The following is a 15151-nucleotide window of genomic DNA, read 5'->3' as shown; positions in this document are numbered from 1 at the left end:
AGTCCTTCATCGTCATCTCCATACCCTTCTGCGTGTTGACGTCCATCACATCCAGCATGCGGCGACTGCCTGTACACATCATGACACATCACACCATGCCACATCATATCACACCACGCCACATCACATCACACCACATCACGCCACACCGCACCACATCACACAACACCACAACACTACACCACACCACACCACACCACACCACACCACATCACATCATGCCAGAGCTCAGTGACTTCATATCCATTGTGTCCAGGGCTCAGCATCGGAAGACAAGACCCAATTCTTTCCTTCTGCAGTTTTTATCTGTCCCAACCTGTCATGTATCCAGTCACACCTGGGTGAAGTGAAGCACTTTTTACCTGTCCCAACCTGTCAGGTATCCAGTCACACCTGGGTGAAGTGAAGCACTTTTTACCTGTCCCAACCTGTCAGGTATCCAGTCACACCTGGGTGGAGTGAAGAACTTTTTACCTGTCCCAACCTGTCAGGTATCCAGTCACACCTGGGTGAAGTGAAGCACTTTTTACCTGTCCCAACCTGTCAGGTATCCAGTCACACCTGGGTGGAGTGAAGCACTTTTTACCTGTCCCAACCTGTCAGGTATCCAGTCACACCTGGGTGGAGTGAAGCACTTTTTACCTGTCCCAACCTGTCAGGTATCCAGTCACACCTGGGTGGAGTGAAGCACTTTTTACCTGTCCCAACCTGTCAGGTATCCAGTCACACCTGGGTGGAGTGAAGCACTTTTTACCTGTCCCAACCTGTCAGGTATCCAGTCACACCTGGGTGGAGTGAAGCACTTTTTACCTGTCCCAATCTGTCAGGTATCCAGTCACACCTGGGTGGAGTGAAGAACTTTTTACCTGTCCCAACCTGTCAGGTATCCAGTCACACCTGGGTGGAGTGAAGCACTTTTTACCTGTCCCAACCTGTCAAGTATCCAGTCACACCTGGGTGGAGTGAAGCACTTTTTACCTGTCCCAACCTGTCAGGTATCCAGTCACACCTGGGTGGAGTGAAGCACTTTTTACCTGTCCCAACCTGTCAGGTATCCAGTCACACCTGGGTGGAGTGAAGCACTTTTTACCTGTCCCAACCTGTCAGGTATCCAGTCACACCTGGGTGGAGTGAAGCACTTTTTACCTGTCCAAACCTGTCAGGTATCCAGTCACACCTGGGTGGAGTGAAGCACTTTTTACCTGTCCCAACCTGTCAAGTATCCAGTCACACCTGGGTGGAGTGAAGAACTTTTTACCTGTCCCAACCTGTCAGGTATCCAGTCACACCTGGGTGGAGTGAAGCACTTTTTACCTGTCCCAACCTGTCAGGTATCCAGTCACACCTGGGTGGAGTGAAGCACTTTTTACCTGTCCCAACCTGTCAGGTATCCAGTCACACCTGGGTGGAGTGAAGCACTTTTTACCTGTCCCAACCTGTCAGGTATCCAGTCACACCTGGGTGGAGTGAAGCACTTTTTACCTGTCCCAACCTGTCAGGTATCCAGTCACACCTGGGTGGAGTGAAGAACTTTTTACCTGTCCCAACCTGTCAGGTATCCAGTCACACCTGGGTGGAGTGAAGCACTTTTTACCTGTCCCAACCTGTCAGGTATCCAGTCACACCTGGGTGGAGTGAAGCACTTTTTACCTGTCCCAACCTGTCAGGTATCCAGTCACACCTGGGTGGAGTGAAGAACTTTTTACCTGTCCCAACCTGTCAAGTATCCAGTCACACCTGGGTGGAGTGAAGCACTTTTTACCTGTCCCAACCTGTCAGGTATCCAGTCACACCTGGGTGGAGTGAAGCACTTTTTACCTGTCCCAACCTGTCAGGTATCCAGTCACACCTGGGTGAAGTGAAGCACTTTTTACCTGTCCCAACCTGTCAGGTGTCCACTCACACCTGGGTAGAGTGAAGCACTTTTTACCTGTCCCAACCTGTCAGGTACCCATTCACACCACAAAAACAATTATGTGTCCACTTCTCTGCTCTGTAAAAAAAGACATAATTCATGACTGGGAGTTTTAAGTTTGGCAAACAGGAGGGAAAATATAAGTGGCTTTCAGTTGGCTGCCTTTTCCTCACTACCAATTACTGTGCTTGTTTGATGTCTCACATAAAATCATAATCAAACCAGCGCTTTAAACCAGTCGAAATGTTTCAGTTTTCAGCCAATCACTGTAAACAAAACAACAGATGACTGACCAACCACAGCCAAGCAATTAATGGTATTATAAAAACAACAACAACAGACCAATGACAGAGTCTGTGACACAGACAGTGCTAATCAGTCTTTGTACCACATACATAGATGACTTGTTGACTGGTTCAGTCACATGTGCTAAAAACAAAACAAAATAATAAAACCAACAGAAAAGGACAGAACTTACCAACAGAACTTACCAACAGAAAAGGACAGAACTTACCAACAGAAAAGGACAGAACTTACCAACAGAAAAGGACAGAACTTACCAACAGAAAACCAACAGAAAAGGACATAACTTACCAACAGAAAAGGACATAACTTACCAACAGAACTTACCAACAGAAAAGTACAGAACTTACCAACAGAACAGGACAGAACTTACCAACAGAAAAGGACAGAACTTACCAACAGAACTTACCAACAGAAAAGGACAGAACTTACCAACAGAAAAGGACAGAACTTACCAACAGAAAAGGACAGAACTTACCAACAGAACTTACCAACAGAAAAGGACAGAACTTACCAACAGAAAAGGACAGAACTTACCAACAGAACTTACCAACAGAAAAGGACAGAACTTACCAACAGAAAAGGACAGAACTTACCAACAGAACTTACCAACAGAAAAGGACAGAACTTACCAACAGAAAAGGACAGAACTTACCAACACACTGTTTGACATCTGTGACTTTGAAGTTTTCACTTGGGACTCTGAAATCAACAAAATGATCAAATAAGAGAAGATCAAGAGAAACATGTGGATGTGTGATTGTTGTTGTGATCAAATAAGATCAAGAGAAACAAGTGAATGCATTGGTGTCACGATCAATAAGCGAAGACCTAGAGAAACCAGTGGATGCATGATTGTTGTTGTGATCAAATAAGGTCAAGAGAAACCAGTGGATGCATTGTTGGTGTTACAATCAATAAGAGAAGATCAAGAGAAACATGTGGATGCATGACTGTTGTTATGATCAATAAGAGAAGATCAAGAGAAACATGTGGATGCATGACTGTTGTTATGATCAATAAGAGAAGATCAAGAGAAACATGTGGATGCATGACTGTTGTTACGATCAATAAGAGAAGATCAAGAGAAACATGTGGATGCATGACTGTTGTTACGATCAATAAGAGAAGATCAAGAGAAACATGTGGATGCATGACTGTTGTTACGATCAATAAGAGAAGATCAAGAGAAACATGTGGATGCATGACTGTTGTTATGATCAATAAGAGAAGATCAAGAGAAACATGTGGATGCATGACTGTTGTTATGATCAATAAGAGAAGATCAAGAGAAACATGTGGATGCATGACTGTTGTTATGATCAATAAGAGAAGATCAAGAGAAACATGTGGATGCATGACTGTTGTTATGATCAAATAAGATCAAGAGAAACAAGTGAATGCATTGTTTGTGTTATGATCAATATGGGACGATCAAGACAAACCAGTGGATGCATGATTGTTGTTGTGATCAAATAAGATCAAGAGAAACAAGTGGGATGCATTATTAGTACATGTAATACCCAGTGGAGGATGAAATGGGAGCTGGAGGGTTGGGGGGTGGAAGGAGGCGAGTCTCTCTCTGTCTCTCTCTTTATATATGCTTACATATATATGCACATACACACACACACACAAACACATATATATATGTGTGTGTGTATAAACACACACACACACATACACACACACACATATATATGTTTTTGTGTGTGTTTATACACACACACACACACACACACACACACATATATATATATATATATATTGCGGTCAATGACCAACGTTCAATAAATAATTTTCATTTGTTCATTCGTTCTCTTTCTCTCTCTTCGTGCCTGCATGTGCGTGTGCGTGTGTGTGTGTATGTTGTAGATAAAGGCTAAGGTACACGATCTCATAGCGTTCTACAGCCACTGGTGCAGTGAATTCATATCCAGAGCCTGGGACAAGGCGTGTGAGGAAGGGTGGAAGGCAGGGCCCAACCCTCTCCTCCTGTCATTCTCACCTTCCCAAACCCCAGTCAACACAGGTACCCTTTCACACCTGGGTGGAGTGAGGAACATTACAGTACAGTGTCTTTGCCAAGGACACAACAACAGGCTGAAACAAGGCATGGATCTCTGAACTCTAACTCTTCTTAAAAAATTCAACTTGTCAGAACTGCCCTCCCCTCCCCAACCCCCTCCACCTACTTGGGTTCACCCCCCACCTCCCTCCCTGCCCCTTTGAAATGGACAGTGGGGTGGAGAAGAGTCAGAAATGGCAAGCCGAGAAAGACCACCTTCCATTTCCACAGCTGGATTCAACCCTCAGAAAGGGGGTAACATCCAAATGGGGAGTGGGGGAGGGGGGGGGTCGACCCTGACCAGCCACAAATGACCAAAGCAGGTCATTCAAGGCAAGCCCAGACTGACCTGGGGTAAAAACAGGAGGGGTTGGGGGTTGGGGGTGGGGGGCGTAGTGTGAAGGTGTCTCACAGGGCTTTCAGGCGTGTTCCCTCACACCAGTTTCCCCGTGCAGCTATACTCTGTGCGCAGAGCGGAAGGAATTCTCTCTCTCTGCTCTCACCTCATGCCCAGGCCTGTTTTGTCATAGAAGACGATGGGAGCTTCCAGCCCGTTTTCTTGAATGAACTTCATGTTAAAGTCTGAAACATGAAAAAGGAAATAACAATACATAAAAAAAAAAAATAAATAAATAAATTAAATCAACAGAAATACACTGTTCTTTTCACAAAGATTTGTTTCATGATGCTATCTTTTAAAGGATTTGTTTAAATGTTTTAATGACATTCTTTTCACACAAACACTGTGACGAAGACACATGCACACACACGCACCCGCACACACACACACACAGAACATTTATTTGTTAGTTAAGCCAACAGATCAACCCCCAAGGCTCTCACAATGACTCCTGCCCTTTCTTTCTCTCTTCTCTTCCTGATCCCCTTCAGTGAGCAGTATGTCTCTGGTAATCGCCTCTCTCCATTTCTCTGTCTCACACACACACCCACACACACACACACACACACACACACACACACACACACAGACAGAGAGAGAGAGCGAATATTTATGTTGTTATTTAACATAAGCCCTCTGTTGAAGCCTGAAGGCTCAGACTGCCTCCTGCTCTTTCTTTCTATCTCTCCCTGATCCCCCCCTTCAGTGCCCTGTCCCTGTCTGTCCTGATTCTGTTTCACTGACCCACACAACTACCACCCCCAACTTCCCTCCCAGCTCTCTCCCTCCATTGTCACACTGAAAGTGAAGCATGTGCTGTATGTCAATCCCACACACAAAATCACACACACAATCACACACACACACACAAACAGTGACACACACACAGTGACACACACACACACAGGGTCACACACACACACACACACACACACACACACACAGTGACACACACACACACAGGGTCACACACACACACACACACACAGTCTACATAAATCCACTTATCTAACACCTGCCCCAGTCCTGTTTCACTGTGCCTCACAGCAAGGCGTGCTACTGCCAGTGTGTCTGGATGCCTCTGTTCAACCACACTGTTTCATCCACACACACACAGTCACATGCATACACACGTCCATCTAAATCCACCCCTCTTAGAACATCTCTACCCCCTGCACACACACATATCAACCCATCTAACCCTCCTCACATCAGACACTCACTGGCTCACCTAACCCTTTACCTCTACATCACACACATACATGCAGACACACACACATAGGTACACACAAACACATGCAGACACACTGACACAGTCAAACACACACACACACACAGTGACACACACTCTCTCTCTCTCTCTCTCTCACATACACAGTCTACACAAATCCACTTATCTAACACCTGCCCCAGTCCTGTTTCACTGTGCCTCACAGCAAGGCGTGCTACTGCCAGTGTGTCTGGATGCCTCTGTTCAACCACACTGTTTCATCCACACACACACAGTCACATGCATACACACGTCCATCTAAATCCACCCCTCTTAGAACATCTCTACCCCCTGCACACACACATATCAACCCATCTAACCCTCCCCACATCAGACACTGGCTTACCTAACCGTTTACCTCGACATCACACACATACATGCAGACACACACACATAGGTACACACAAACACATGCAGACACACTGACACAGAGTCACACACACACACACACACACACACACACACACACACACACACACAGTATGTCACCTCAAGGCTAACTTATATGATTTAACTGTCTCCCAGTCAAGACCAGTTAGAAGTTTAATTAATTGATTCCGTTTGAATGCTCTTCGAACTAGATTTTGCAAATATATACAGTGTCTGTGCGAAAAAGAAGTCAATGTCTACCACATACTGGTACTTGTCCGGTGTCCAAAACAAGACAACTGTCCTTTCAAAAACTAGCCGACCAGTTTCCACCAAACACATAATATTTGTCCTTAGGAGATGTTTTGAATAATTATTCATTACTTAAAAAAATTTCTGAATGTTTGATTCAAAGTCCAGTTGGTATCTACCTTTGACTGATCACGTTTTTGTTATCATTAGCATGCTTTTTTTTACTGTTATGTAGATGTTTAACTCACTGTTGTAATTCATATCATACTTCACTGCTAGTCACTACAGTTCTTCGTAGCTCTTTCCACCACTCACTATAGTCATCCCACCACCTCTTCTCATGTACCCCACGCCTCATCTCCTATGCACACATAATTTGTATCTTTTTTGTTTTTGTTCCCATCTAACATCACTGAACAGTGAAAAGACGTTAAACTAAACACACACACACACACAAAAAACAAACAAAAAAAACAAAAACAAAAAAAAACACGCATACACACACATATGCATACACAAACACACACACAAAATACCCCCCACCCCCTCTCCTCATCCCAACCCCCTTCTCCCAACAGCCCCCTAACCCCCTCTGCCTCCCCACTCCACACACACACACACACACACATCTTTTTGAGTGCTGGTCCAGCCCTCACCATGCCCTTTCATCTCCTGCACAAAGTTTCCGGTGAAGTTGTTGCGCAGCAGCTTATCCTCAATGCTGTAGTTCCTCTTGCCATCAATGTCGTCCTCGTCAATGTCCATGTCTGTGTAGTGCTTGCGCTCCTTCGTGCGCTGCACACAACACACAGCAACACCTGTACACCTGGCCTCAGGTGGGTTAAACATAGGGTCACAAACACCACACAGTGATATGTGTACACCTGGCCTCAGGTGGGTTAAACATAGGGTCACAAACGCCACACAGTGATATGTGTACACCTGGCCTCAGGTGGGTTAAACATAGGGTCACAAACGCCACACAGTGATATGTGTACACCTGGCCTCAGGTGGGTTAAACATAGGGTCACAAACACCACACAGTGATATGTGTACACCTGGACTCAGGTGGTTAAACATAGGGTCACAAACACCACACAGTGATATGTGTACACCTGGCCTCAGGTGGTTAAACATAGGGTCACAAACACCACACAGTGATATGTGTACACCTGGCCTCAGGTGGTTAAACATAGGGTCACAAACACCACACAGTGATATGTGTACACCTGGACTCAGGTGGTTAAACATAGGGTCACAAACACCACACAGTGATATGTGTACACCTGGACTCAGGTGGTTAAACATAGGGTCACAAACACCACACAGTGATATGTGTACACCTGGCCTCAGGTGGTTAAACATAGGATTCACAAACAACACACAGCAACACAAGTAACCTGGCCTCAGGTGGGTTAAACATAGGATTCACAAACAACACACTTCAACACCTGTATACCTGGTCTCTGGTGGGTTAAACATAGGGTTCACAAACAACACAAAGTGAAAAGTGTACATCTGGCCTCAGGTGGGTTAAACATAGGGTTCACAAACAACACACAGTGATATGTGTACACCTGACCTCAGGTGGGTTAGAAATAGGGTTCACAAATAACACAGCAACACATGTACACCTGACCTCAGGGTTAAACAACACACAGCAACACGTGTACACCTGACCTCAGGTGGGTTAAACAACACACAGCAACACGTGTACACCTGACCTCAGGTGTGTTAAAAAACACACAGCAACACGTGCACACCTGACCTCAGGTGGGTTAAAAAAACATGCAGCAACACGTGTACACCTGACCTCAGGTGGGTTAAAAAACACACAGCAACATGTGCACACCTGACCTCAGGTGTTAAACAACACACAGCAACAATGTACACCTGACCTCTGGTGTGTTAAACAACACACAGCAACAATGTACACCTGACCTCAGGTGTGTTAAACAACACACAGCAACAATGTACACCTGACCTCAGGTGTGTTAAACAACACACAGCAACAATGTACACCTGACCTCAGGTGGTTTAAACAACACACAGCAACAATGTACACCTGACCTCAGGTGTGTTAAACAACACACAGCAACAATGTACACCTGACCTCAGGTGGTTTAAACAACACACAGCAACACGTGTACACCTGACCTCAGGTGTGTTAAAAAAACACACAGCAACACGTGTACACCTGACCTCAGGTGTGTTAAAAAAAAACACAGCAACACGTGTACACCTGACCTCAGGTGTGTTAAACAACACACAGCAACAATGTACACCTGACCTCAGGTGGTTTAAACAACACACAGCAACAATGTACACCTGACCTCAGGTGGTTTAAACAACACACAGCAACACATGTACACCTGACCTCAGGTGGGTTAAAAAACACACAGCAACAATGTACACCTGACCTCAGGTGTGTTAAACAACACACAGCAACACATGTACACCTGACCTCAGGTGGTTTAAACAACACACAGCAACAATGTACACCTGACCTCAGGTGGGTTAAAAAACACACAACAACAATGTACACCTGACCTCAGGTGTGTTAAACAACGCACAGCAACACGTGTACACCTGACCTCAGGTGTGTTAACACACAGCAACACCTGTACACCTAACCTCAGGTGTGTTAAACAATGCACAACAACAATGTACACTTGACCTCAGGTGTGTTAAAAAAACGCACAGCAACACTTGTACACCTGACCTCAGGTGTGTTAAAAAACACACAGCAACACGTGTACACCTGACCTCAGGTGTGTTAAACAACGCACAGCAACACGTGTACACCTGACCTCAGGTGTGTTAAAAAACACACAGCCACACGTGTACACCTGACCTCAGGTGTGTTAAAAAACGCACAGCAACACGTGTACACCCAACCTCAGGTGTGTTAAACAACACACAGCAACACAGGTACACCTGACCTCAGGTGTGTTAACACACAGCAACACCTGTACACCTGACCTCAGGTGTGTTAAACAACGCACAAGAACAATGTACACCTGACCTCAGGTGTGTTTAAACAACACACAGCACCAGGTGTGTTAAACAACGCACAAGAACAATGTACACCTGACCTCAGGTGTGTTAAACAACACACAGCAACACATGTACACCTGACCTCAGGTGTGTTAACACACAGCAACACCTGTACACCTGACCTCAGGTGTGTTAAACAACGCACAACAACAATGTACACCTGACCTCAGGTGTGTTAAACAACACACAGCAACACCTGTACACCTCACCTCAGGTGGGTTAAACATAGGGTTCACAAAAACTGAGGTATCCCACAGTCACCTGAATTTTCTCCTCCACCTGAACCTGACCATGAGTGGTGGTCTGGATGCTAGTCATTTGGATGTAATGATAAACCAAGGTCCCACGCGCAGCATGCACTTTGCAATGTAAAACAATCTCAGGTTCAGTTTCTCAAGGAGGTGTCACTGTGTTCAGACAAATCCATGTATGCTGCACCACATCTGCTAGGCAGATGGCTGACCAGCAGCATAACCCACACTTTGTGTCAGGCCATGAATGCACACATGTTTGTGTACCTACAGAATTTGGGCCTTCTGTTGCCATGGGTTCTTTTTCTGTGTGCTAAACACGTGCTGCATGCTGGACCTCAGTTAATCACCTCATCTGAATGACTATGTCACTAAATGCTATTTTCTTTCAAATGAGCAGTATACACATGATGGACATTTCATAGGAAGTTTCCTGGTGTGTTACTCAACGCCTGGCATTCAATTGTCTTTCGTGAGGTTGAGGAAGGCCGTGCTATTGAAGCAGCAACAGATCAACGTTGTGAGCATTTGCCTTACAGCGTAAAGGAAGTTATTATGAGTACATGTCTACTGTATGAATACAAATATTTTGTGCCTTACAGCGTAAAGGAAGTTATTATGAGTACATGTCTACTGTATGAATACAAGTATTTTATGTTCCTGATCTTGTTTTGATTCTGTTTCTTGACAAATGGGGTAAAAAAAAAATATATATATATCAGGTACGCATATATGTATCACGTGTGTGGCATAGTTATTTCCATCAGTTGTAAATCTCTTTTCTTTGCTCTCTCTCTATCTCTCTCTCTCTGTATATGTGTATGTATATATATATAATATACAAACATACACACACACACACATGCACACACACACCACACACACACATATATATATAAATATATATATATATAAAATGATGTGTGTGAAGGGGGTGAGGGGTGAGGCTGGGAGGGGTATCCTATTTCCCTTTCCTGCAAACCAGCTGTTTTTGATGGTTTTTGTATCCTATCCTATCATTCTATGCATCATCTAACATTATCCAATATCCATACGAAAGCACTCACCAAATGCATGTGCATGACAATTAATTGTGAATAGCTGACTGGTTAAATTCAAAAAAGGTACGCAAGTGGAAAAAAAAACAGATCATTGCAGGTGAACACACAAATACACACCACAGAATGAAACACACACACATGCGCGCGCGAGCGTGTGTGCGTGCGTGCGTGTGTGTGTGAATGAAAGGGTGATAGTGTGCCGGAAAAAACATAACACACAAACGTTTCTGCAAATACTTGTTTTTAAAAAGCCATGAAATATATTCATGCACTGAATAACTTTGTATTTGTAGTTGATCATCAAGAAAGTAGAGCACAAAATGTTGACATCAGCAAACTTGTCTGCAACCTGAACCCCCTCCCTCCCTCTCTCTCCCGCCAGACCCCCTCCCCCTTCTGCTGCCCCATTTCTACCCACACCCCACCCTTTCCCATATGGAAATGTGTTGTTTTGTGATTCGTTTGTCATCACAGGCTGATCACTGAATATTTCTACTGGTGTCCTGACGTTGTGCAATAAACATCACACACACACACACACACACACACACAATCCTGATATAACCGGACGATCCAACAAGTGTTCCCCCCACCCCTCACACACACACAATTTCACACACACACTGACGGCTTCAACAGCACACCCTCACTTGGCCTTGACCATCCGCCCCAACCTTTCTTTCCCTCACCCAAACCTTCCCTCGCGTCTCTTCTTTCATAATGAAGATTCCCCAACCGCGCGGCGGCAGTCTATGGCTACCTTTAGGCGTCAAATGTTGAAGTTACCGAAACACCTTCAAACAAGAGAGGCAAAGCCTTCAAGACTCACTTGTGACACGCCCTGTATCCAGTAAAGGAATCACGTGGAAAAAAGGTGATTAAACCGGGTATTGTACTGAATATGAATATGCTTAACAAAAAGAAAAACAAGGCCTTCTAGCAGGATCAAACCGAGGACGTTCTGTTCAGGGAAAGTAGTTTTATCCCTAACGCTACACCACATCTGATGTCATTCGACCGACCAAATTTATATTAAAAGCAATAGGTCTATTTTAGCACCATAAGAATAGCATTGTATCTGAGGTAATAGCACCATTCAAATCGTGTTTTCTTGACATATATCAATTATTCAAGAAATTCTTTAATTTGGCCGTAATGGAGACATTGACATACACTGCAACATCAATAGATCTGCACAAACCAATCCGACAATAGGCTGACCGAAACTGAAAGAAACGTTCAAATTTTTTCATGTTTATTCCAGTTAATCCAGTAACCACTTTAGAATATTCATATGCAGCAAACACGCCGATGGTGTAGTTAGTGTCACTGTATGTGTTCTGTCCAGAATTTGTATTTCTTTTCGTGTAACTGAGAACAAGAAAAATGATTTCGTGCCATTTCCAAACATTGCCTACGTTATGGCAACTGGGAAATAATAATACAGTGTTTCCAGATTCCGGAACGTGCCTTAACGAAATAAACCGTTAATGATCCGGAAATACGGCTTGATTCGGAAGACTTACAACCTATTATTGATATGACTGTGAAGCGTTAATGATCCGGAAATACGGCTTGATTCGGAAGACTTACAACCTATTATTGATATGACTGTGAAGATTTTTTTCCAACTATGTTTAAGCCAAATTTGGTATTGGCAGACGAAGTATTTCCAGAGAAAATGGCAAAGTTTAAGTTTACCACGGATACAGACACACTTTACACAAGTGGTGAGAGGGGATGAGGTGGGGGGTTGGGGGGGAGGGGAGGGTAGACATTCCCATTGCTCTGTTACTTACTCTGCTACAGCCCCTGCTATACTAATGGTGCCTTCTAAAACAGCCCTGTTAGCGGGCGTCACCTCAGAATCGCGGTGTGAGTGCACGTGCCAGCTGTTCTGTGTGGGGACCAGTCAGTTCATGTCTGACGTGCCTGGTCACTCTATCACAGCTCGCGACCTTCTGATCCCACCAAGAAGAAGATGATGAGAAGGATGATTTCTGTTGGTCTGAGTTTTGATTCCTGATCTTCCGTCGTGTCTACAGTCAGAATGTACATGGATCAAGACTGGCTGACACACACACTCAAACCGGAATTCTTTTAAAGAGTGGTTGAACAATCAAACTCCAATTTACTGGTAAAAGTCGCCTTATATCTTCCAGTTTTCTACACTAATAACACACACACACACACACAAACACACACACACACACAGAGTGTAGCCCCTATGACCCCATCGGGCTTACGCCCACCGTCTCTCTCTCCCAGTTCAGCTGAAAAGCTTACAGTTTGACACACATGCTGGGAAGAAAGCAAAGACTCTGGTGGGTCATGACGTTTGAGTGACAACTTCCTTCTCTCTCTCTATCTTCCCTTGGGCGGTACTACTGTATAGCAGCTCTGTCTGACTGGCTGTGTGTGTGTGTGTGTGTGTGTGTGTGTGTGTGTGTGTGTGTGTGAGTGAGTGAGTGAGTGTGAGTGAGTGAGTGAGTGAGTGAGTGAGTGAGTGAGTGAGTGTGTGTGTGAGTGAGTGAGTGAGTGAGTGAGTGTGTGTGAGTGAGTGAGTGAGTGAGTGTGTGTGTGTGAGTGAGTGAGTGAGTGAGTGAGTGAGTGTGTGTGTGTGTGTGTGTGTGTGTGTGTGAGTGAGTGAGTGAGTGTGTGTGTGTGTGTGTGTGTGTGTGTGTGTGTGTGTGTGTGTGCGCGCGCGTGAGTGAGTGAGTGAGAGTGTGTGTGTGTGTGTGTGTGTGTGTGTGTGTGTGAGTGAGTGAGTGAGTGAGTGAGTGAGTGAGTGAGTGTGAGTGTGTGTGTGTGTGTGTGTGGTGTGAGTGAGTGAGTGAGTGAGTGAGTGAGTGAGTGTGTGTGTGTGTGTGTGTGTGTGTGTGTGTGTGAGAGAGAGAGAGAGAGAGAGAGAGAGAGAGAGAGAGAGAGAGATAACGATCCTTTATTCAGATTAAGGCCTAAGCCCCTTACTGAAGGGGGTCATACAAGAAAATAAATAAAGAATGGTCGTTATCGAGAGAGAGAGAGAGAGAAAGAGAGAGAGAGGGAGGGGAGGGGAGGGAGGGAGAGAGAGAGAAAGAGAGAGAGAGGGAGGGGAGGGGAGGGAGGGAGAGAGAGAGAAAGAGAGAATACGAATACGAATATTGTACTCAGCAGGCCTCTGGCAAATATCAAGAGAGGTTGAGTTGTCACATTTGCTGTCAACTGGTTCCAGACAAGTATAATGTTTTGGCAACGAAAACAATTTACCAATCAAACATTCATGTACGGCACTAAAGCAAAACTATTCAAAGCACACTAACAAATTGATGATTGTCTCACTGATTTGTAATGCTTTATAAATGAACATAGCCAGGTTGTTGGTGGCTGTACTGTTTTCGTTTGCAGCAAGAGAGAGAGAGAGAGAGAGAAAGGGGGTTGTATGCTCTATTGCAGAGAAAGCGTCACACACACACACACACACACACACACACCACACACACGAAAAAGAAAAAGGAGGATGTGAAGAAGAAAAAGAAGAAGAATGAGTATTTACAAAGCGCTCTCCTTCCTTAGCAAAGAGCAACTAAGTGACATAGATACTGGGAGAAACTGTGACAAAATACCTATCAGCATAGGGTATATAATCAAGACTTCAAACCAAGACAACTGGAAAACACACACACACACACACACACACAAACACGCGCGCGCGCAGAGTGTATATGTTTACTATTTCAACTACTACTCCTACTGCTACTACTACAAGAACTACTGAGCGAGAGAGAGAGCGAGAGAGAGAGAGAGAGAGAGAGAGAGAGGGTTAGTTTCAAGAAAGTGTTAAAACATCCGGACTGAGGTGGCATCAGATGTGTGAGCCAAGGCACTTGTCAGGCCAACACGTGGACATCCATGGCAGCAGAACTGACCGGACTTTCTCTTTCTTCTTCTTAAGCAAGAACAATTATCTTCAACAGTGATATGATCCCTGTCTTAAAGGCCAAACACCTCGGCAACACCAAATCAATACACACCACCTCCTGCCACCCTCCTCGCCTTCAACCAAAGACAAAGACCCACGGCATCAACACCACCATCACCAGCACACCAGCAAAACGGTGTAACCCGCTAAATGCCTCCTCATCTTAGATGTGCCCGTGGTTGATTTTTTTGTTTTTGTTTTTGTTTTTTGGGGTGGGATGGGGGGGTAATTCTTTTGGGGGTTG

The 15151-nt window shown here is 44.7% G+C and overlaps 1 protein-coding gene across 1 annotated transcript in view; it reads right to left on the bottom strand.

Moving 5' to 3' along the window:
• Positions 1-15151, bottom strand: part of LOC143274760 (lysine-specific demethylase 2B-like) — a 78523-nt gene that overhangs the window by 37083 nt on the left and 26289 nt on the right. The window contains exons 2-5 of the mRNA XM_076578681.1: positions 7234-7372; positions 4790-4868; positions 2874-2920; positions 1-69 (exon numbers count right to left, since the gene is read on the bottom strand). The exon at positions 1-69 is cut by the window's left edge and continues 104 nt beyond it. Coding sequence (XP_076434796.1) covers positions 1-69; positions 2874-2920; positions 4790-4868; positions 7234-7372 — 334 coding nt within the window. The remainder of the gene's footprint in view (positions 70-2873; positions 2921-4789; positions 4869-7233; positions 7373-15151) is intronic.

This window comes from Babylonia areolata, chromosome 29 (assembly GCF_041734735.1).
Source record: "Babylonia areolata isolate BAREFJ2019XMU chromosome 29, ASM4173473v1, whole genome shotgun sequence".
NCBI lineage: Eukaryota > Metazoa > Mollusca > Gastropoda > Neogastropoda > Buccinidae > Babylonia > Babylonia areolata.
Note: the sequence above shows the minus strand (reverse complement) of the source record. Positions and strands in the feature narration are given on the sequence as shown.